This window comes from Diaphorina citri, unplaced genomic scaffold (genome assembly GCF_000475195.1).
Source record: "Diaphorina citri unplaced genomic scaffold, Diaci psyllid genome assembly version 1.1 scaffold1564, whole genome shotgun sequence".
NCBI lineage: Eukaryota > Metazoa > Arthropoda > Insecta > Hemiptera > Psyllidae > Diaphorina > Diaphorina citri.
Genome location: NW_007378990.1, coordinates 48,853 through 73,780, shown reverse-complemented (window position 1 = coordinate 73,780; position 24,928 = coordinate 48,853). Strand labels below are relative to the sequence as shown.

Below are 24,928 nucleotides of genomic sequence, written 5' to 3'. Positions count from 1 at the left end.
TAGTCTCATTGACTATATTTGAGCCATTCTTTATAGCTTTCCATCGTATTGCTTTGCCTAGTATACTCACTATATTTTCAGCTGCAAGCCTTTACAAAACCCTGTAGAAATTCACTTTTTTTTACATTCCTTATTTTATATCAAAAAGATCGAATCATATTTCTTGCTTTCTCTCTCTTCCAAGAAAATGTTTGTTAAACATAAATTTTAATTCTTTTAAATTTATTTGAAAAATCTTGCATCTTCACTATAGCACTCTCAGGTTATAATTGAGACTTGCCAAGTTTTAGACTAGTGAACTAGAAGAGTGCCTTTCTAATATTCTAACGTTACCAATGTTATGTATTCTATCCATTAGACTTTATGTATATCCTTCTATCTGTAACCTAAATGAAATTTTACTTTTGTCTGGTACCTAGATTTTGCTTGCTCTGATTTTCTTCTTCTGACACAAAATTGTATGAACGCCTGGAAATGTGACACAAACTATGCAATGTGCAAAGCTAAAAAAAAAAATCCAATGCTTTTCTTTCCTTCCTATCTGATGTCTAACAGTCTAACATAATCTGTACATTCATTATTTATTGGAAATTCGGAGGAGGGGAAGCGTGGCCTTTTCATGGCTTGTTTTTTCTCCTCTTTCTTCTTCTTCCCCTTCTCCTCCTTATCCCCCTCCTCCTCCTTCTCCCCTCCTCCTTCTTCTCCCTCCCCTCCACTTCTTCCCCCTCCCCTCTTCTTTCTTCTTCTCCTCCTCCTTCTTCTTTAAGGGGAAAGGGACTTGAAGAGCCAAAATCTTATTTACGATAATGGAGAAGGATAAAGCAACTTGGAAAACCCACTTGAATTTCGTATCCATGAGCGATTGAAGTTCAGATATTAATTGAAAACACATGGGAGCTCTTTAATTGAGGTGAACAACCTTTTATTAATTGAGGTGAACAACCTTTTATCTCACTAATTGAAAATTATTCCAAAATCTACTGTCAACAGAAAAACAGGTGGATAACATTTCAAAACGTAAAAGTAGAGAGTGAGGGCTAAAATCAAAGTCAATACAGTAAAATCCAATATGGTTGTGTAACTCAAAAAAAGCCCCCAGACAACAGACACATGATATAACCCTGGGCTTTTCGGTGTTTGAAATTTTGCTGACAATAATGTCGCTTGGAAGGGGAGATGGCGGCGGGGGCTGATTTGACTAAAGGCAATTTTCGGGGTATGCTGCTGAAAAGAAGGAGAGGGAGATAGAGAGGGATAGCTGTAAGACGGAGACATAAGGCTAGGCTAAATAAAGGGAGAAGAACACAAGCAAAAGTTTCTGTTGTATCAAATTCTCACAACAACAAAGTTTCTTGTTTCTCCTGGTTGAATAATTGCCAGTTGTAGCCACCATAAAATGTAAAAAAATAAATCAATGAGTTAGTATATGTGCCAGAACTCCAATTTTCTTACAAGACCTCAGACGAAACCCATGTAGGTAATGAGTAGCAAAACGAAAGCACGTGCCCAAACAAGATTTTTTCCTGGAAATTTGGAAATCAAAGGCCGAAATTCTCATACGGCAAATTTTATGTCAACGATTTTTAATTTTTACATATTCGCATGTGACTAATTTACAGTAATCTGTTCACATGTATATCAATATTAACATTACAAATTAGTACAAAAAGAGAGGAAAATAAATCCACAAGCAAAATAGTCCACCAGCTCACATGAAGTGAAAATGTCACTCGATGAAATATCGTCAGGCCGAAATTTTCCAATAGGCTTGTTGTTTGTGGTGTCCCCTCTCTCCGATTCTGATTCGGGGTGGGATAGGGGCGAAAATATTGGTCTTCGGCCAATTTTCCGATTATTTTTTACGCCCGTTTTTCTCGTGTATATCGCATTCGTTATCCGGACAGCTTTCACAATGTTGAATTCCAATATACAGGGTGGACAGCTTTCACAATGATGAGTTTCATACGGGGTGATCCTGATTCCTGAAACACAAACAAAATAATAACGGTTAGGTTTTAGCATAGACATCCTGTTTTTACTCAGCCTGAAGGGACAATGAAACTTATTTCTATTGGTGTTAATTAGCTATTAATGTTACTTTGTACAATAACTTTTGTCATAATCTCACACCAATCACGAAATTACCTACGAGTATATTCAAAATGTTTGGAGGGTATTGCACCAGCCTTACTAGTGCACCAGACGCGGGTTCGATTCCCGCCCGGCTAGAGCTTTTTCCTAAAGAAATAAGTTTCGTTCTCGGAGAAAAATATATTCCTCACCACACAGTACTAGGCAAGTTGCTTTTTCTTCAGAAGTCTTCTAGTTTGTGTTACTGTTCATAATGTTCATGTTTGTTCATAGTTTGAGCAGTTTACATTTTCAATAGAGTTGGTACTTAACTGAGTTTCGTCGTTGGTAATTATGTCGATCTTCAGTAATCTCTTATAATAATAATAATAATAATAATAATAATAGTGCTTATTTATACTGCTAGAATAGGACTGAAAAGTCCCTTTACTCCAGCAGTAGGCTACTACTATTATTGTGGTCAGGGAGAGAGAAGGAGGGAAAATAGAGATAGAGAGCAATAGAGGGATAGACAGGGAGGGAGATACTGAGAAAGTTGCTTTTTCTTCAGAAGTCTTCTAGTTTGTGTTACTGTTCATAATGTTCATGTTTGTTCATAGTTTGAGCAGTTTACATTTTCAATAGAGTTGGTACTTAACTGAGTTTCGTCGTTGGTAATTATGTCGATCTTCAGTAATCTCTTATAATAATAATAATATATAGGAACTGAACACAGGAACAAAGTGTCACATAAATTATGTTAAGTATTCCAATAAAACATATTGAAATTTTATGCAGCTGATTCCTTGGGGACATGTAGAATGTAGATTTCTCCTCCACATTCGAATGTTAATTTTTCCTCTTTCTAAAGAAAAGGTTTAATTTTTTCTCTTCCCGAATCTTCTGATTTTTTAAAACCGAATCCTCAACTTTTAAGGGCAACTTGACCAGCTCATATTGAATTCTTTGTTGGAATGCCTCGGAATGACTGAGGCATTCTCCAGCCATCTACTTCTTTAGAATTCACTGTTATAAGTTATATCTAGTGTAGACATCCCTCAAACCTTCCCCAAATGATTCACTCACCCAACTCCTTTTACAGCGATCACTGAAATTTCCTCCGAAAAAAAAACTTCGCGGCAAAGTTTCACCATTAGGTATAACTTGAAGTTTTTCTCCCTCGCAATGTTATTACCACCATTTCCACACAAGTCAGCAGTCAGAACGACTGAAGTTTGTTTTTCTTCACCGAAAGAGAGGATACACATCTTAATTTTTGTTTTCATTACTTCCGCAGAAATTTCAAAATTATCTGCTTGCCATAAGAGAGAGGAGGAGAGAGAGAGGTTGAAGAGGGAGAGAGAAGGAGGGAAAATAGAGATAGAGAGCAATAGAGGGATAGACAGGGAGGGAGATACTGAGAAAGTTGCTTTTTCTTCAGAAGTCTTCTAGTTTGTGTTACTGTTCATAATGTTCATGTTTGTTCATAGTTTGAGCAAACAACAGAAATTAAGTAAGTATTCACTATCACTCACTTTCTGTAAATTTACCGACAAGATAAGAGGTAGTCGAATTTATTGCACCTAAGATACCTTAAAGTCACATTCATTTCATGATTAACTTTCTACCATTCCCTACTATTGACTAATCCATCGTCTTATGGAGTTGTGTACCTAAACATACTTAAATCATAGTGTCCATTCTTTCAACATATCGCCATGTTTTTCACGCGCTCATAAAGTAACATAAATTTTTTCTCTTATGAAAAATGGCGCTATTACTGTGATGAAGTGAAGTCATTCCCAAAATAATGAAATAGAACACTTCTCCTTAAATGGAGCCATTATCTGGTTCTGTTTGATAACTATAGAGATTCTGTCGTACAACATTGAGAAGTTTCTATTTGATATCAATAGATTTATAGATTATCTAGGAAATATAAAATTGTATGGAGCAGTCAGTTGAATGGATTGGTTTATCATTAGGTAATTGGTACGTTATGTAGGGATAGAAACCAACTGTAGAAGGAACCCATAAAAATTGATACAAAACGTAAGCTTTTTATACTGCTCGACTAGTGTCCATTCTTTCAACATATCGCCATGTTTTTCACGCGCTCATAAAGTAACATAAATTTTTTCTCTTATGAAAAATGGCGCTATTACGGTGATGAAGTGAAGTCATTTCCAAAATAATGGAATAAAACACTTCTTCTTAAATGGAGCCATTATCTGGTTCTATTTGATAACTACAGAGATTCTGTCGTACAACACTGATCAGTTTCTATTTGATATCAATATAGATTTATAGATTATCTAGGACAGGGGTTCTCAACCTTTTAGTAAACACGTACCACTTGAAATTTTCAGAGATTTTGACGTACCACCTTATCTTATATTATAAGAACGAGATCCATTCACAGTTCATAGTTCACACACTGATTTCTGATAAGACTATAGAAAAATATAAATAGTTAGGTACTTATATTATATCATCTGTCCTAAGAGATAAAATATTTATACTTATTACCACAAACATTGGTAAACATCCCTTGTGTCAGACTAGGGAGTTTTTATGTTCAGGCAAAAAAGTTGAGCATTTGGTAGCTACCTACAATATAGGTATTTGTTATTTTATCCGGGGGCAATTTTGTTCCTTTTTGCCTTCAAATATTATTATGGAAATGCTTTTTAGACGATTTTTGTGGTCTCTTTGGAAAATACTCCTACTTAATAATTTCCTTATCTTTTTCAATAGAGGAACAGTTTCCACAGATATTGCCAAAACTTTTCAATTAAGAATTTCCGTAACCTAAAAAAAATGTCCCATATCTTCGAGGGAAATAATGTAATGATATGTTTTTCTTTCGCTTCTGTTCTTTTTCTTCATTCTGGGGAATCACAAAAGTTAAAATTCAGTCTAGACAGCAAAAAATTTCCGAAAATTTTGTGATAAGCAAAAAATTTGAATTTTCATATCATGATGAGAACGTTATTGGCATGTAGCACACACACACAGGGACAAATAACATCAGCTCAGGAAGTTTGAGAGAAACTTTCCAAAGTTTTGCTCTAGTCAACTTTGGTCTGAACTTTAGAAGTTTGTTTTTAGAGAATTTTGGATTCTTCTTGACTGTTTTCTATTTCCATCACTATTTAAGCCTTTTTTTCATCTGTATTATGACTATGGTACAACTATAATTTTGGTATCATCTAACACAGACACCAGAAATACAGACCCCCTGCCATTGTTCGTAAAAAAAACAACAACTACCTAAAGCAAATTAATATTGTTTCAGGATACCCCTTATTGTAAATGGGTGGATAATTGTAATTGTAATTTGTACGTCACTCTATACCTAATAGCTCTTTTAAACTTAGTGTATTGTCAACTTCAATTTAACATTGTTAGTGGGTAAATTGTCAACTCTAATTAAACATAAGGTGGCACCACTTTTTCAGTTCAGCTAAAAGTACAAACTTCTCATGTGCGTTGAATGAACAGTGTAGTCTAAATTTAAACTGTCCAGTAAGTAAACAGGGTAGTTGATGTGTAGTCGGGTGTGGTTCAAACTTCGCACTATGTTTAGATGTGCGCAAAGTCTGTGTCTGTATACATAACAGACAGCAGAGTTTACTGTCTGAACGTTTTCTACGGTCAACTGACTTCAAATAGATAGAAGGAGGGAGGGAGGAGGAGGAGAAAGAAATGGAGGGGGAGGGAGAGAGAGAGATGCACTTTCGGAAAGTCAAAATAATGTGAAAGATAATCAGTGTGGACGGTTCTTGTCGAGTGAAAGATGTTTTTCCCTCTCTCTTTCTCCCTCCCTTTCTCTTTCTCTCTCTCTCTATCTATCTCTTTCTCTTTCAAGGAGTGACAGAGTCCTTCTGTTCCTTTCTTTCTGTCTCTCTTCTCTTTTTCGCTTTCTCTCTCTCTTTCTTTCTATTTCTCTGTATATCCCTCTATCTGTAACCTAAATGAAATTTTACTTTTGTCTGGTACCTAGATTTTGCTTGCTCTGATTTTCTTCTTCTGACACAAAATTGTATGAACGCCTGGAAATGTGACACAAACTATGCAATGTGCAAAGCTAAAAAAAAAAATCCAATGCTTTTCTTTCCTTCCTATCTGATGTCTAACAGTCTAACATAATCTGTACATTCATTATTTATTGGAAATTCGGAGGAGGAGAAGCGTGGGCGTTTCATGGCTTGTTTTTTCTCCTCTTTCTTCTTCTGAGAGAGAGAGAGAGAAAAAACTGATAAGAGTGATAAGCTTATTACTACAGAAAAGATATCATAACATATATTTTATTAGGTATAGAAAAGGAACAAGTTATATTAATGTAGTTTTATAATGTGTCTCTCTTTTCCTCCTTGTTTTCTTTCTCCGTTTCTCCTTTTCTATCTCTTTTTTTCTTTCAATCTTTTCCTACCTCTCTCTCACTCCTCATCACTCCCCTCCCTCTCTTTCTACTTTCTTTTCCTCCTTTTCTCCCTTTCATCTTCTATTTCTTTCAATCTTTTCCAAACCTTATTCTCACCTCTCCCTTTTTTTTTCTTCTGTCTTCCTGTTTTTCTCTCTTCGTCACTCTCCTCCCTCCTTTTCTACTCTTTCTTCGATCAGCTCCCTTCCTCCTCTCTATTTCCTTCTTCTTCTTCTTCTATCAGTGTTCTTGCTATATAGATAATAATCCCATCTTGTCTACGCATAAGAAAGAGCTGTAAAAAAGTACTATAAGAGAAAGTAAATATTTTCATTAATTTTTCCCTTTTCTTTCCGTCTTTGTCGTCTTTCTCTGTTTATTGCTCGTATTACTCTTTTCATCATAACAACTCTCTTTCATATTTTCTCTATATTAAATTATCTCCCTTTTTATCATTAGAATTATTCTAAGTCTATTAATGTCTTAGAATAGTGCCGTTCCTGATAGTCTTTCTTCATTCTCTCTCATTTTCTCTTTTACTATCTATTTTTTTTTTTTTTAGCGAGTTTGGCCAACTGGGGACCACGTAAAACAACTATTGTCTAATGTCTAATATTTCTTCTATTTCGTTCTTCCTCTTTTCTCTTCTGCCAGTATATCTTCATCCTCTCTCTGTGCTCCTCCTTTCGCTCCTCTGTCCACACTGCTCCTCCTGTTCTTCTTCTCTCTGCTTCAAATCCTTTGAACTGTTTAATTTTGGCTCTCAGTAGCTCTCTGTTTCTAAGGTCTTCCTCTCCAATACCCATCTTTACTATATCTGATTTTACTTCTTTAAACCATGTCACTTGAGTTCTCGGGTTGTTGTCAAAGAACTTGAATATTCTTTTAGTCAATCTATCATCTCTCATTCTTTTTAAATGTGCATAAAAACTGACTCTTCTTTTCCTCATTGTGTCTCCAATCTTTTCAACTTTTTCATACACTTCTTTGTTACTTCTGAGCTTCCATATTCCATTTTCATATCTAGGTCCAAGCACTCTTCTGAAGATTTTTCTCTCTTTCTTGGTTATATTTTCCATGTCTTTCTTGGTGTTCATAGTTAGACATTCGGACGCATAAAGACACTCTGGTTTAATTACTGTGTTGTAATGTCTGATCTTTGCATTAATGGATAGTGACTTTTTGTTGTAATAATAATAATAATAATAATAATAATAGTGCTTATTTATACTGCTCGCATAGGACTGAAAAGTCCCTTTACTCCAGCAGTAGGCTACTACTATTATTGTGGTCAAATTCTCAAATTATTTTGAGGATAAAATTCCATACCTCGGCTGGGATTGAATCTAGGCCCTCCTGTTTACCAGGCGAGCGTTTTGACCACTACACCACCGATTTAAGGTCCTCTATTTGATTTTGTCCTCTAGTTTAGCTTTAAATTTTATACAATAGATAAGGCAGGTACCTATTATAATACCTATGTACAATAATTTTATGTAAGCGGCTATATATGGCTTTCTAACCCTTTATTTCTTTTCTGATTGGTTGCAGGAATATTGGTGGCAACTCCATTGCGTCCATCCCTGTGGACGCATTTCCCAAGCTGCATAACCTGGTCATTCTGTAAGTATCCTTTACCTTAATCTATTCCTGGAAGTTCCTAAAGTAGGTAATGGGGAAATCCTGTGGAGTTACCTGTTATAGAAAATCCTGTAAGGTAGGTAATAGTGGTACCCGAAATTGATTGAAAAAAAGTAGCCAAGACACTTCTGAGAAATACGTCAAATTTGACATTGAGGTTAGGCAGGCCATTTATTTAAGAAATAGAGAAAGCTGGGAGGAAGAGAGAGGTCCCAAGAGAATTAGGGAAGGAAAGCTAGGTTAGAGGTAGGGATGTAGAGGGAGGAAGGACAAGAGGAGGAGAAGAAGAGGGGAGTAGGAGGAGAAGAATGAGAAGAAGCAAGAGAAGAAGAAGAAGAAGAGGAAGAAGAAGAAGAAGAAGAGCTCAATTACTGTAGAAGTGTAGATTTTGGGGGGGGGGGGGGGGGGGCACCACTGGAGTGTAAAAAATGTATTGTAAAATAATTACATTTGGGGAGGCTCTCTGCAAGAAAGTTGAACATTAGGGCTGGAGAAGTCCTGAGGAGGAGGAGGTAGAGTAGGAGAAAGAGAAGAGAGGGAAGATGAAGAAGAGAATGGAGAGAAGAAGGAGAAGAAAAAGAATAGGAAGAAGAAGAGGATGGAGAATAAGAGGAACAACAAGAAGGAGAGGAAGCAGAAGAAGAACTTGAACATTGGGTGAGGTGAGGAGGTGAATTTTATTCAAAATCGTAGTATCATAATAAGATTTATAAATGTAAATTTAATACATATATCAGAAGGGAACGTCCCTTCTGATCGGAAACGATCGATTTAATAATATTAATAATAGTGCTTATTTATACTGCTCGCATAGGACTGAAAAGTCCCTTTACTCCAGCAGTAGGCTACTACTATCATTGTGGTCAAATTCTCAAATTATTTTGAGGATAAAATTCCATACCTCGGCTGGGATTGAACCCACGCTCTCCTGTTTACCAGGCGAGCGTTTTGACCACTACACCACCGATTTAAGGTCCTCTATTTGATTTTGTCCTCTAGTTTAACTTTTAATTTTATACAATAGATAAGGCAGGTACCTATTATAATATGTACAATAATTTTATGTAAGCGGCTATATATGGCTTTCTAACCCTTTATTTTTTTCTGATTGGTTGCAGGAATATTGGTGGCAACTCCATTGCATCCATCCCTGTGGACGCATTTCCCAAGCTGCATAACCTGGTCATTCTGTAAGTATCCTTTACCTTCATCTATTCTTGGAAGTTCCTAAAGTAGGTAATGGGGAAATCCTGTGGAGTTACCTGTTATAGAAAATCCTCTAAGGTAATAGAAGTCGAGACACTTCTGAAAAATACGTCAGTTTTGACATTGAGGTTAGGCAGGCCATTTATTTAAGAAATAGAGAAGGCTGGGAGGAAGAGAGAGGTCCCAAGAGAATTAGGGAAGGAAAGCTAGGTTAGAGGTAGGGATGTAGAGGGAGGAAGGGCAAGAGGAGGAGAAGAAGAGAGGAGCAGGAGGAGAAGAATGAGAAGAAGCAAGAGAAGAAGAAGAAGAAGAGCTCAATTACTGTACATATTGACATTGAGGTTAGGCAGGCCATTTATTTAAGAAATAGAGAAAGCTGGGAGGAAGAGAGAGGTCCCAAGAGAATTAGGGAAGGAAATCTAGGTTAGAGGTAGGGATGTAAAGGGAGGAAGGGCAAGAGGAGGAGAAGAATGAGAAGAAGCAAGAGAAGAAGAAGAAGAAGCAAGAGAAGAAAAAGAAGAAGCAAGAGAAGAAAAAGAAGAAGAAGAAGAAGAAGAAGAAGAAGAGCTCAATTACTGTAGATTGAAAATTGACTCTCAGACAGAGCGGAGATAGCGTGATATTAATTTTGTGTAGAATAAAAAGCCGAGGAAATGTTCACAGGTAAAAGAAAACAGGTGACAGGTAGGAGGGAGGGGAGAAAGGAAGGAAGGGAGAGAGAAAAAGAAAGAGGGAAGGAGAATTAAAAATGAAAGAGTATGAAAAGAATCAGTAGGATTTCAGAAAAATCGCTTCGTACCTAGGTGTTTAAATACAAACAACAGAAATTAAGCAAGTATTCACTATCACTCACTTTCTGTAAATTTACCGATAAGATAAGAGGTAGTCGAATTTATTGCACCTAAGATACAAATTAATATCGTTTCAGGATACCCCTCATTATAAATGGGTGGATAATTGTAATAATTGTAATTTGTACGTCACTCTATACCTAGCTCTTTTCAACCGAACTTTAGTGTATTGTCAACTTCAATTTAACAATGTTAGTGGGTACATTGTCAACTCTAATTAAACATAAGGTGGCACCACTTTTTCAGTTCAGCTAAATTTAGTACAAACTTCTCATGTGCGTCGAATGAACAGTGTAGTCTAAATTTAAACTGTCCAGTATGTAAACAGGGTAGTTGATGTTTAGTCGGGTGTAGTTCAAACTTCGAACTATGTTTAGATGTGCGCAAAGTCTGTGTCTGTGTACATAACAGACAGCAGAGTTTACTGTCTGAACGTTTTCTACGGTCAACTGACTTCAGATAGATAGAAGGAGGGAGGGAGGGAGGAGGAGGAGGAGGAGGAGAAAGAAATGGAGGGGGGAGGAACTGACTTCAAATAGATAGAAGGAGGGAGGGAGGAGGAGGAGAAAGAAATGGAGGGGGAGGGAGAGAGAGAGATGCACTTTCGGAAAGTCAAAATAATGTGAAAGATAATCAGTGTGGACGGTTCTTGTCGAGTGAAAGATGTTTTTCCCTCTCTCTTTCTCCCTCCCTTTCTCTTTTCCTTTCTCCCTCTCTATCTCTATCTATCTCTTTCTCTTCTTGAATCTCTCTCTCCATCTCTCTCTTTCTCTTTCAAGGAGTGACAGAGGCCTTCTGTTCCTTTCTTTCTGTCTTTCTTTTCTCTTTCGCTTTCTCTCTCTCTCTCTTTCTTTCTATTTCTCTGTATATCCCTCTATCTGTAACCTAAATGAAATTTTACTTTTGTCTGGTACCTAGATTATGCTTGCTCTGATTTTCTTCTTGACACAAAATTGTATGAACGCCTGGAAATGTGACACAAACTATGCAATGTGCAAAGCTAAAAAAAAATCTGATGCTTTTCTTTCCTTCCTACCTATTGAGTTTCCATTTTACTGTTCTGTTAATGTGGTTTGAAATTCAAAGAAAGCCCTTCACAACATGAAAGAAATCCATCCGCCACTCGCACAATATGATTGTCATAATAAATAGCTGCTACTGAAAACTCGACTAAAAAAAAAGGGGGAAAAAATCGTCTATAGGAATTTTCCGGAGTGACAATAAAAAAAAGTTTCCGTCGAAAAAAAAGAAAAAAAATGCCTGTCGCTATGAAAATATTTATTTTTCCCAGCGCTATACCGACTTAGATTTTGTAGCTGAAATGCTAACGAAGTTCCTATTCTTATAGGAGAAGAAAATATAAGTACCTAGGTACATACTACATACCTACATCGGCGGAATAAATTACTTGTAGGAGTCAGAGGACCTGCCGATATTATTATTTATACGCTACTAGTATGTATTTTCTATGTTCAAAAATACAATATCACTGTTGTAAAAAAAAAATAAATAATAATAAAAATTGAATAAAATAATAAAATACTAGGTAGTATAATTGGACAGCATTAAACTGAAAAGAACCATCCATAAGGAGAATTGCCTTAGGGTTAGGGATCAGATCAGGAATTTTTAATTGTGTTAAGCATACTTAAATGCTTGTCACAATTTTAATTGTGTTAAGCATATTAATTTAAAGGTTTGTCACAATTTTAATTGTGTTAAGCATACTTAAATGTTTGTCACACTTTTAATTGTGTTATAACCATACTTAAATGCTTGTCACAAATATCGTTCCCTAATTATTATTATTATAGGTACCTAGATAAATTTTATGACTTGACATAGACTTGAACCAATAACCTCCAGATCCGAAATCCAACGCGCTACCCACCGCAACACTGAGGTTGGAAAGATAGGATCAAGTAGGTAGAATGACACTATCAGCTTACTTCCCACTGATCCCCACTCACAGAAGAGTGAATAGAAAGGTGGAACTGTACACAATATCAAGTTATTTCCTTTATCCCATCCTTCACTCTAAAGTGGATAGGAAGAGGAAGAGGATGTTGGATGTGGAAAGGTCAATTTCCATTATCCGGATAAACAAAGTGGAAGAGACGAAGACAAACTTTTCAACTTTTTCTACTCTCTCTCTCTCTCTCTCTCTCTCTCTCTCTCTCTCAACATTTATGCATGAAGTTTTTTTTTTCTCTCAAAGTGCCATCCATATCTTTGCCTTTGTACCTCTTTTCCTACCGTTTCACTATAAATCTTTTCCACTGTAATAGATATACCTACCTACCTTAATACACTGCCTACAAGTGCCATCCATATCTTTGCCTTTGTACCTCTTTTCCTACCGTTTCACTATAAATCTTTTCCACTGTAATAGATATACCTACCTACCCCTACCTACCTTAATACACTCACTGCCTATGCTATTGTCGGAACGATAAAGTTTACGCATCGTGAAAAAAATGGTCGCGACCGAGATTAGAGAAGAACACCCCTACATTTTCCTGTTTCAGATTCTTGGTACGACCACACTTGCTGCTACAGACCACTTATGTATTTTCAATTGTTATCTGAAAGAGGGCCTCTGAGTGAAATTTAGCTATTTGTTTGATTGAAAAATTCCAAGAATTAAAGAGTCTGTCTCTCATTTAAGGGCGATGTTTTTATGCTGGAAATTTTAGAATGGCTAAAAGAGTTGTCAGAAAGATGTCTAAACCTAAAGAGTTGTCAGAAAGATGTCTAAACCTAAACTGAACGAGCTCTGAAATTAAAAAGCTCAGTCTCCTTTCTTTCGTATTCCTAACGATAGCATCATTTCTTAGCTATTTGTTTGATTGAAAAATTCCAAGAATTAAAGAGTCTGTCTCTCATTTAAGGGCGATGTTTTTATGCTGGAAATTTAGAATGGCTATGCTGGAAATTTAGAATTTTAGAATGGCTAAAAGAGTTGTCAGAAAGATGTCTAAACCTAAACTTAACGAGCTCTGAAATTTAAAAGCTCAGTCTCCTTTCTTTCGTATTCCTAACGATAGCATTCCTATGTTGGACCGTACTAATTCTACGGGTTTGTTTTACGAACTTTGGTAAAGTAAACACATCCGGATTTAAAGAGAAAAAGGTAACATAGAGAGGGGGAGGGAGAAAAGGAGAGAAGGGGGACATGGAGGAGGGGGAGAGAATGAGAATAAGGAATAGATATCCCCTTTCAATTTCCCCTCTCCATCCTACCTTTTCCTCATTCTCTCTTTCCCTCTCCCTTGCCCTTCCTAGTATCTTTCTCTCTCTCTTCCCTTCTTTCTTTCTCTCCCTTGTCTCCTTCTCTTTTCTCTCCCTTGTCTCCTTCTCTCTCTCTTACGACTCTCCCTCTCTCTCCCTTATGACTCTCTCTCTCTCTATCTTCTCTCTCTCTTTCTTTCTCTCTCTCTATCTCTCTCTCTCTCTATCTCTCTCTCTTTCTCTCTCTCTCTCTTTCTCTCTCTCTCTCTTTCTCTCTCTCTCTTCCGTATCGCTCTAGTTATTCATCCCTTGGGATTATTGGAACCCTCCTCGGTAAATACATTTGACTGACAGATTACCTTATGAGCTCCTATCACTTTATATCCTCTCCCATAGACAGAAGAGAGACCTAAACTATTTTTCTCTTACCCCTGAACTCTCTCACCTTTTATTCACTTTAAACTAGAAGATCATCTTTTATATCCTTTTTACCTTTTTGACAAGTCCTTCCTACAATCTCTTCCTGACTCTTAGTGGGTTTTCTAATTGGATTTAGTTTATTGACAAATTATTTTGGTCTCAAAGTTAGGCAATCTTAACTATGGGTTAGTAGGTATTGCAAAAGTGTATTTATTTTCAATCAATCACCACATATACTCAAAGTTTTCCTCGTGTCAGGAAAAACCTATGATCCACATTGATAAATAATTTGATTGTAAAAAGAAACACCTGTAGGTACCTACCCATAATCCAAAGCTTTCCAAAATAGAGGAAGAAGAGAATTCGAATGAGTTGGATGACAACCATTTGGACGAAATACCGAAAGCCCTCACTAAGCTGACAAATCTGCAGGAGCTGTAAGTACCAATGGCCAATTCTTTTTGAGTTAGGATTATGGCGTTTATACTATGAATGGGTGACCGGTCCCTAGTCCTTAGTATTGCGGGTTTATTCAGCCTCTTTTATGGCCTGATTATGCGAGGCCAAAAGCCAGTCCAGCTGGTGGCCAATTTTGCTCTTGTAAATACCATTGATGTCTTGTAGTATTTCAGTCCAAAAGTTAGAAAAAATGCACTTCTGCACGGCTACAAATATTTATCAATTATTTTGATTAATTATAGTCTTAAAACCCCACCATTCAACATTTTTTATTGTTATTATTAATATATGACTGCGTACCACATAAAATGTATCCGCGTACCACCAGTGGTACGCGTACCACCGGTTGAGAACCTCTGATCTAGGAAATATAAAATTGTATGGAGCAGTCAGTTGAATGGATTGGTTTATCATTAGGTAATTGGTACGTTATGTAGGGATAGAAACCAACTGTAGAAGGAACCCATAAAAATTGATACTAAACGTAAGCTTTTTATACTGCTCGACTAAGACTAAAGTCCCTTTACGCCAGTAGTAGGCTTGGGGTTGATGTAAGCTACTACCTATGTACTATCTACCATCATGGTCATATTTTCGAATAATACTGAGGGCAAAATTCCATCCATTGATCGGCTGGAATTGAACCCACACTCTCCTGATTACCAGGCGAGTTCTATATCAACACTTCATCAACAGAGTGTTAGAGCTCTTGTTTTATGAGTCTTACACAGTCATATTTTTTTTAACGAACGATATTCTCTGTCTCATTGCTTCCTTCCTTTATTTCGCACTCTCTGTCCCTCTCCAAAGCGTTGATTATTATTATTATTATTATTATTATTTTCGAATAATACTGACGGCAAAATTCCATCCATTGATCGGCTGGAATTAAACCCACACTCTCCTGATTACCAGGCGAGTTTTGTATCAACACTTCATCAACAGAGTGTAGAGCTCTTGTTTTATGAGTCTTACACAGTCATATTTTTTTAACGAACGATATTCTCTGTCTCATTGCTTCCTTCCTTTATTTCGCACTCTCTGTCTCTCTCGCACATTAAAACAACTATATTGAAATGGAAATAAAAAACAAATAAAATAAAACTTAGTCGGGTGTTTTTTTGTACATCGATATAGCAGTGGCGTGAATAGGAATTCGGAAGAATTTTTATTTTTTTATTGGTGGAGATGTCAACATTACACTTCTCTTGAGTAGAATTTAGAACATATGATTAGTGGAGATGTGATTGACTCCCTTTGGTTGGACTTAGAACATGTTTAGTCGATAATTCATCACTCCCTTGTATGAATTTTGAACCTGATTAGTGGAGATGTCAACACTCCAAATAAAATAAAACTTAGTCGGGTGTTTTTTTGTACATCGATATAGCAGTGGCGTGAATAGGAATTCGGAAGAATTTTTATTTTTTTTATTGGTGGAGATGTCAACATTACAGTTCTCTTGAGTAGAATTTAGAACATATGATTAGTGGAGATGTGATTGACTCCCTTTGGTTGGACTTAGAACATGTTTAGTGGAGAATTCAACACTTCCTTGTGTGAATTTTGAACATGGTTAGTGGAGATGTAACACTCCCTGTGTAATAGATTACAAAAGTAGTAGATAAGATATGGAAGAAAATCGATTAATTTTCAATCACATGTTCTTGTAGGTAATTTGTAATATGCCAAGTTTTAACCCAATTACTGTTCTTTTTCATCTATTTTTACACATGAGATAACATAAGTGAAACACAATTTTACATAATTTTACCCCAGTAAAAATTAGTCTCTTCGTTTTATTATTATACCACAGTAAAAATGAGTTTCCATTTTACTGTTCTGTTAATGTGGTTTGAAATTCAAAGAAAGCCCTTCACAACATGAAAGAAATCCATCCGCCACTCGCAAAATATGATTGTCATAATAAATAGCTGCTACTGAAAACTCGACTAAAAAAAAGGGGAAAAAAATTGTCTATAGGAATTTTCCGGAGTGACAATAAAAAAAAGTTTCCGTCGAAAAAAAGAAAAAAAAATGAACGAACATTATCCCATCAGGATAAAATCCGCCCCGGGCGGGAATCGAACCCACGGCCTAGCGCTTACAAGGCAGACGTGCCACCAACCAAGCTAACTAGGCTGGCAAGGAAGATTAATACAATGAAAGCACGGCAGTATAATCAATGAAAACTATCAGCAGTGCTACTAAACGCCAAGTTCACAAAAACGTCAACTTTATAAAAATCCACAGCCCTTCTCAACATTTTTATCATTTGAATAGATTTTAATATCTATCCTATGAAAAACTTGACCATAATGATAGTAAAGCACGCATATTATATTAAACCCGAGCTAATTTTTAAACAAACTTTGGCACGCAGCGCCAAGTTCACAAAAACGTCAACTTTATAAAAATCCACAGCCCTTCTCAACATTTTTATCATTTGAATAGATTTTAATATCTATCCTCTGAAAAACTTGACCATAATTATAGTAAAGCACGCATATTATATTAAACTCGAGCTAATTTTTAAACAAACTTTGGCACGCAGTAAACTGAAAGGAATCGAAGGGATAAAATACATTTAGGTGTTTAATTGGATCACTTGTGGTCCTTTGCGTCGTGGGTCAACAATATTAACAGTCTCACTCATTCGAACAGTAGGCAATAGGTATAAATAACTACCTACTATTATGTAGGTATTTCAGGTAATTTCGACAAAGGTATGCCTTCCTCATCCCCAATAATACTGTTACTAAGTTACTACCTATGTCACATTATCCTGAAAACTACAACTTTTGAGTACCGCTCGCAAAAAAAAGGTCCTGGAATGCAATTTATGAACACCCGAGAGCATGTAGTCGCATAATTATTTTCATTTTTGTGAATTATTGCTCTTTTCTCTCTCTCTCGCCTCTTCTTCTCCTCTAATTTTTATGAAAGTTGTAAATTGTTGAAAATTACGTAAGCAGAACACTACTTGTCACAATTTGAATTGTGTTAAGCATATTAATTTAAAGGTTTGTCACAATTTTAATTGTGTTAAGCATACTTAAATGCTTGTCACAATTTTAATTGTGTTAACCATACTTAAATGCTTGTCACAAATATCGTTCCCTAATTATTATTATTATAGGTACCTAGATGAATTTTATGACTTGACATAGACTTGAACCAATAACCTCCAGATCCAAAATCCAACGCGTTACCCACCGCACCACTGAGGTTGTCAAGATGGGATGAAGTAGGTAGAATGACACTCAAAGCTTACTTCCCACTGATCCCCACTCACAGAAGAGTGAATAGAAAGGTACAGTATTAAGAACCCCAAGTTGGGAAAAGTAGACCAAAGTGAAGGGAAGATTGGGAACGACTTTGGTTTGGAATCGCGATCTAATTATGTATGTACCCTCAATTAGTCCGATTTTAAGTTGAAGAGATTCGCAGATGATGTTGCTGAACCATTCTAATAGATACTTTCATTAAAGGTCTCTTTTCAGTTTAATGTCAGGCTAAAATCTTCCGGTTATATACCCATCAGACTGTAAATTGATATTGGCATAAGTAGGGCCATCCATCGGTTCTTCAAGCCCTATGGCACTGCGACCTATTTAGATATTTTATGACATCGGACTGTAATAATCAGACATTGAAAGCTTTTTCTCTGAAATTTCGACCCAAATTTTCTTCATCAGTTAACTGATGATTAATTTCTGATGGTTAAATAACTGTTGATTAATTTCTGTTTTTCTTACAGGTTGATGAAGAGGAATTCCATTTCAGACATTGATGAGGATGCTTTCACCAATTTGACGGCTTTACGAGTCCTGTAAGTACATAAGAATTTGGAGTTTTCTGTTTTTGAACGAAAGGAGTCAAATCTCAGTATTAAATCAAGAATTCCATTTTCCATTTAGATTTTAGTACGTCTGTTTAGTGTTTATCTGTTTGTTCTTGCCACCATGACTTTCAAACGGTTTGTTCATTTTCAAAATGAAATTAGGCAAGAATGTTAAATACATATTTCTAAAGGATACTTCCTCAGATTTCAGTCCATTTTTAGGGGCCTCGGAGGAATCCTTTGTTTGAGTAAGTTTTTCATTTCACTGAAGCACTAGTTTAGAATACGGAGAGCTACAACGGTACCCTCCGGCCCTCGGGTAAATGGAGTCTGTATCCTATTTAGACGTCAACGGAGGATAAAATTATATTTATCTTTTATAACTCGAAAAAAGCATATAAAATGTATGTTTCAAATGCTGCCAGTTGATGAATGTTTCGTGAAAAATAAATGAACTTGAAATAAAAATAAATCTACTTATATTTTTCACGAACAAACAAAAAAAGTTTAAATTTTTCGCAGCCCATTTTTTATTTTCAAAAACAGGCGTGCTTTTTTTAGGGGCCAGTTGATGAATGTTTCGTGAAAAATAAATGAACTTGAAATAAAAATAAATCTACTTATATTTTTCACGAACAAACAAAAAAAGTTAAAATTTTTCACAGCCCATTTTTTATTTTCAAAAACAGGTGTGCTTTTTTTAGGGTAGGGGAATTTGAAATTTCCTTTTCCGTATACCTCTATGTAGGTACGTGCCTAATTATTTTAATAATGCTTCAGCTTTCTCTCAAGGTGATACCTACCTAGGTCTCTCGCGAGCTTAGCTATTACCTACATATTTTAGGTACCTAAGATACCTACCTACCTGGCAACCAGGCAACAAACAACCAAAAATGCCTATATTAGGCGCAACCGTCTTTGAATCCCTACTTACCTACTCGTACTTCAAGCTTTGCTATACCTAATTATAATTATAGCGCTGGTCCGGAGTTGTAAGACAATTTTTTTTTTTGTCGTCAAGGAAGATTAATACAATGAAAGCACGGCAGTATAATTAATGAAAACTATCAGCAGTGCTACTAAACGCCAAGTTCACAAAAACGTCAACTTTATAAAAACCCACAGCCTTTCTCAACATTTTTATCATTTGAATAGATTTTAATATCTATCCTCTGAAAAACTTGACCATAATGATATAGTAAAGCACGCACATGATATTAAACTCGAGCCAATTTTTAAACAAACTTTGGCACGCACTAAACTGAAAGGAATCGAAGGGATAAAATACATTTAAGTGTTTAATTGGATCACTTGTGGTCCTTTGCGTCGTGGGTCAACAATATTAACAGTCTCATTCGAACAGTAGGCAATAGGTATAAATAACTACCTACTATTATGTAGGTATTTCAGGTAATTTAGACAAAGGTATGCCTTCCTCATCCCCAATAATACGGTTACTAAGTTACTACCTATGCCACATTATCCTGAAAACTACAACTTTTGAGCGCTCTGTTTCAGGATTATCGGGCTCTCGGTCCAATTCTGTAGGTTAACTCTGAAACATAAGAACAATAGTAAATAAAATTAATAAAAATTACATATTAATTAAATGAAATTTATAAAATTACTTATCTAAACATTTCTGATAAGACTATAGAAAAATATAAATAGCTAGGTATTTATATTATATCATCTGTCCTAAGAGATAAAATATTTATACTTATTACCACAAACATTGGTAAACATCCCTTGTGTCAGACTAGGGAGTTTTTATGTTCAGGCAAAAAAGTTGAGATTGAAAATCTCATTTGGTAGCTACCTACAATATAGGTACATATTTGTTATTTTATCCGGGGGCAATTTTGTTCCTTTTTGCCTTCAAATATTATTATGGAAATGTAAAATATTTATACTTATTACCACAAACATTGGTAAACATCCCTTGTGTCAGACTAGGGAGTTTTTATGTTCAGGCAAAAAAGTTGAGCATTTGGTAGCTACCTACAATATAGGTATTTGTTATTTTATCCGGGGGCAATTTTGTTCCTTTTTGCCTTCAAATATCATTATGGAAATACTTTTTAGACGATTTTTGTGGTCTCTTTGGAAAATACTCCTACTTAATAATTTCCTTATCTTTTTCAATAGAGGAACAGTTTCCACAGATATTGCCAAAACTTTTCAATTAAGAATTTCCGTAACCTATAATTTCCTTATCTTTTTCAATAGAGGAACAGTTTCCACAGATATTGCCAAAACTTTTCAATTAAGAATTTCCGTAACCTAAAAAAAATGTCCCATATCTTGGAGGGAAATAATGTAATGATATGTTTTTCTTTCGCTTCTGTTCTTTTTCTTCATTCTGGGGAATCACAAAAAGTTCAAATTCAGTCTAGACAGCAAAAAATTTCCGAAAATTTTGTGATAAGCAAAAAATTTGAATTTTCATATCATGATGAGAACGTTATTGGCATGTAGCACACACACACAGGGACAAATAACATCAGCTCAGGAAGTTTGAGAGAAACTTTCCAAAGTTTTGCTCTAGTCAACTTTGGTCTGAACTTTAGAAGTTTGTTTTTAGAGAATTTTGGATTCTTCTTGACTGTTTTCTATTTCCATCACTACCTATTTAAGCCTTTTTTCATCTGTATTATGACTATGATATAACTATAATTTTGGTATAATCTAACACAGACACCAGAAATATAGACCCCCTGCCATTTTATAAATGGGTGGGTAATTGTAATTTGTACGTCACTCTATACCTAGCTCTTTTAACCGAACTTTAGTGTATTGTCAACTTCAATTTAACAATGTTAGTCGGTACATTGTCAACTCTAATTAAACATAAGGTGGCACGGCACCACTTTTTCAGTTCAGCTAAATTTAGTACAAACTTCTCATGTGCGTCGAATGAACAGTGTAGTCTAAATTTAAACTGTCCAGTAAGTAAACAGGGTAGTTGATGTGTAGTCGGGTGTAGCTCAAACTATGTAGGTATAGATGTGCGCAAAATCGCTGTCTGTGTACATAACAGACAGTAGAGTTTACTGTCTGAACGCTTTCTACGGTCAACTGACTTCAGATAGATAGAAGGAGGGAGGGAGGAGGAGGAGTAAGAAATGGAGGGGAGGGGGGAGGGAGAGAATGAGGATGCTTTCACCAATTTGACGGCTTTACGAGTCCTGTAAGTACATAAGAATTTGGAGTTTTCTGTTTTTGAACGAAAAGAGTCAAATCTCAGTATTAAATCAAGAATTTCATTTTCCATTTAGATAAAATAATGTGAAAGATAATCAGTGTGGACGGTTCTTGTCGAGTGAAAGATGTTTTTCCCTCTCTCTTTCTCCCTCCCTTTCTCTTTCATTTTCTTTCTCTCTCTCTCTCTCTCTCTCTCTCTCCTCTATCTATCTCTTTCTCTTTTTGAATCTCTCTCTCTCTTTCAAGGAGTGACAGAGTCCTTCTGTTCCTTTCTTTCTGTCTTTCTTTTCTCTTTTGCTTTCTCTCTCTCTTTCTATTTCTCTGTATATCCTGTTTTGTGTTTATCTGTTTGTTCTTGCCACCATGACTTTCAAACGGTTTGTTCATTTTCAAAATGAAATTAGGCAAGAATGTTAAATATTTCTAAAGGATACTTCCTCAGATTTCAGTCCACCTTTAGGGGCCGCGGAGGGATCCTTTGTTTGAGTAAGTTTTTCATTTCACTGAAGCACTAGTTTAGAATCCGGAGAGGTACACCGGTACCCTCCGGTCCTCGGGTAAATGGAGTCTGTATCCTATTTAGACGTCAACGGAGGATAAAATTATATTTATCTTTTACAACTCGAAAAAAGCATATAAAATGTATGTTTCAAATGCGTAAAAAATGTATAAATCTCATAATAGCATAACGTCCTCTGCAGAGCTGAAAGTGAAGAACTGACATAAACAATCGCTGAAAAACTCGGGATAGAAAAAAAAACTGTCCTATTAGTGATAGACATAAATAAAGAGTGCAAAATGTAACCTCTGACAGTCCAGAGCTGTGACAATGTATGGGGTAGGGTGCACGTTCAAAATACCTCCCCAGCTCTTCAACCTGGTTGAAAAATGAATTTAGTTTGTCACAACTGTTACATACCTAGGTTCCTCTAGGTATCATAGTAAAATTGTTGTGAGCCAACCTCAGTGGTGTAGTGAATAACACACGGTGGACTCTGGATCTGGAAGTTGGTGGTTCGAGTCCAAGTCAAATTGTAAAATTCAGGGTAGTGTGTTTCGCGGTTGAACGACATTTTTGACAAGCATTTGTGCTTAACACAATTCAAATTCCTTCCTTTCTAGCAAAATTGTTGTATAGGTACTATGTATCTACAACATATCTAAATCTAGGCACAATGTTAGGTACAACTAAACAGGCCATTTGACACCATTATTTATCCTGACAGCTAGGACTTTAAATTCCTCACATCATCCAACTTCATGATGTGTCACATATATCTGGCGCATAATATATTCACAGTTTGTCGCAATTTGCCGCACAGGCTGAAAGTTTAATAAAACTCTCCGTTTTGTTTTCAGAGAGTTGGATGACAACCATTTGGACGAAATACCGAAAGCCCTCACTAAGCTGACAAATCTGCAGGAGCTGTAAGTACCAATGGCCAATTCTTTTCGAGTTAGCATTATGGCGTTTATACTATGAATGGGTGACCGGTCTCTAGTCCTTAGTATTGCGGGTTTATTCAGCCTCTTTTATGGCCTGATTATACGAGGCCAAAAGCCAGTCCAGCTGGTGGCCAATTTTGCTCTTGTAAATACCATTGATGTCTTGTAGTATTTCAGTCCAAAAGTTAGAAAAAATGCACTTCTGCACGGCTACAAATATAATTGAAACTAACAACCACTTGACTAGACTGGAACGTCACTTAAAGCCTAAATGTTGACAAACGAACGTACAACATGACTCTGGCTGGAGATTTAAAAGCTAAGGCCAGCCACTTAGTATCAGGTAGACAGTTACGGCTGTGAAAAGGTTCGCCCGTCAAGTCTACCTGATACCTGATGAGCACACACATTATCAGGGAGACCTGTCAGGTCTACTTGAAAGTGAGTGGCTGGCCTAACAAAGAATTTCCTTGTTCGCAGATCCGTGTCAGGGAACAGAATCAAATACATCCCGGATGGTATTCTTCAGCATTGCAAAGGTCTGGGCCTGCTGGAACTCAAAGGCAATCCACTGGTTGCTGTACATCCAAATGCGTTCGCCTTTCTTCCCAAGCTTCGAAAATTGTAAGTTCATAACAATCACAACACCCTTTGATTTTGGTTCCAATATCCAAAAGGTTTAACTTTCTCTTTTGAATGGTCTACCTTTACAAGAACTTTCTCTGACGTAACTGGTAACTGTGTTCTATTTTATCTTGTTAAAGGTATGAATTGGGACTCTTACTATAGAGCTAACTGGATTATTCCCTTTCTTTTATTTGGTTTTCATTTACCTCCCACTTGAATATTTCAATATGCTTTTCTCCTGTTACAATATGTTTTATATGCACGTCACTTCAAATTTCTATTTCTGATGTGAGTTCATTGGATATTGTGTCAACAAGAGGAATACGTAAGGGTATACTCGAAGGTTAAAATGATGAAAGATATGACACTCTTCCACCCACACTGTGGAAATGTTTTGGAAGAATAAATTGACAGAAATGAGATGGATAAAATATTGAGTAATGTAATCCGCCAATTCCATTGTCTGTCAGGAACTTGGGATGTTCGAAGAATTCAGCTAATAAAAGTCTTAAACAAAGATTAGTTAGAATTGTACCTACACAAACACTTTAGAATGACAAAAGTTTCTCAACAGAAAAGCATTATGAACAAATCAAATCAAAACTTTTGATGAAATTCATAGCAAAGTATCAGACAAATTTGACGAAGGGAATTTAGGCTCCCAAAAGGAGTTCAACAAAAGCTTTCTCAATATCTTTTGCAAAGTAAACTGACAGCCTTTTTAATTTGTTTCTCGTTCCAAAAAGAAAATGTCCTTTTAGAGAATTTAGAGCAACATTTTCCCCTTAGGAAAGTGTCACACAAGATTGAAAAATAATTTGCCAGGTACCTACCTACCTACTATCTTCTCATGACTAGTTTTTCCCCCGTTCTAAAATTCCAATGGAAAATTTCACCTCTAATCAGTATGTCAGTCACGTTCTCGTGTATTGTAAATGAACAGTCTTCCCTTTTTTTCTGTTCAATTTTCCTTTTAAACACATTTCGGAATAAATTTAAAATTTGTTTTATTTATTTTCGTCCCCTGATGATATTGACTGCTAATGGTGGGTGATTGAAATTGATCACTGATGTGATTGAAAGTGATATCGCCCTGAAGATGGGTTGAGATGAAATCGATTGTTAGGCAGAAAGGAAAATTTAGCCTGTGTACAGGTACACTGTACTGGTCTGTACATACTGAAGAGCTGTCTATATTATGTAATGCCTTGGGGAATTTAGATGAACTAACGAACTTACTAACGATAGTTAATACCTGAATTGATCACTGATGTGATTGAAAGTGATATCACCCTGAAGACGGGTTGAGATGAAATCGATTGTTAGGCAGAAAGGAAAATTCAGCCTGTGTACAGGTTCACTGTACTGGTCTGTACATACTTCCACCCTGAAGAAATGCACTGTAGTACCGGGGTGGGCATTTCAGACGAATTTTCTGTCAAAATAAATAAATAAAGAGGTCTGTACATACTGAAGAGCTGTCTATAATATTATGTAATGCCT

At 36.1% G+C, this 24,928-nt stretch overlaps 1 protein-coding gene across 1 annotated transcript in view; it reads left to right on the top strand.

Moving 5' to 3' along the window:
- The first annotated feature begins 7,663 nt into the window (after positions 1 to 7,663).
- Positions 7,664 to 24,928, top strand: part of LOC108253308 (leucine-rich repeat-containing G-protein coupled receptor 6-like) — a 42,146-nt gene continuing 24,881 nt past the window's right edge. The window contains exons 1-6 of the mRNA XM_026828823.1: positions 7,664 to 7,683; positions 8,048 to 8,119; positions 9,256 to 9,327; positions 18,065 to 18,136; positions 22,712 to 22,780; positions 23,279 to 23,422. Of these exons, the coding sequence (XP_026684624.1) occupies positions 7,664 to 7,683; positions 8,048 to 8,119; positions 9,256 to 9,327; positions 18,065 to 18,136; positions 22,712 to 22,780; positions 23,279 to 23,422 (449 nt within the window). The remainder of the gene's footprint in view (positions 7,684 to 8,047; positions 8,120 to 9,255; positions 9,328 to 18,064; positions 18,137 to 22,711; positions 22,781 to 23,278; positions 23,423 to 24,928) is intronic.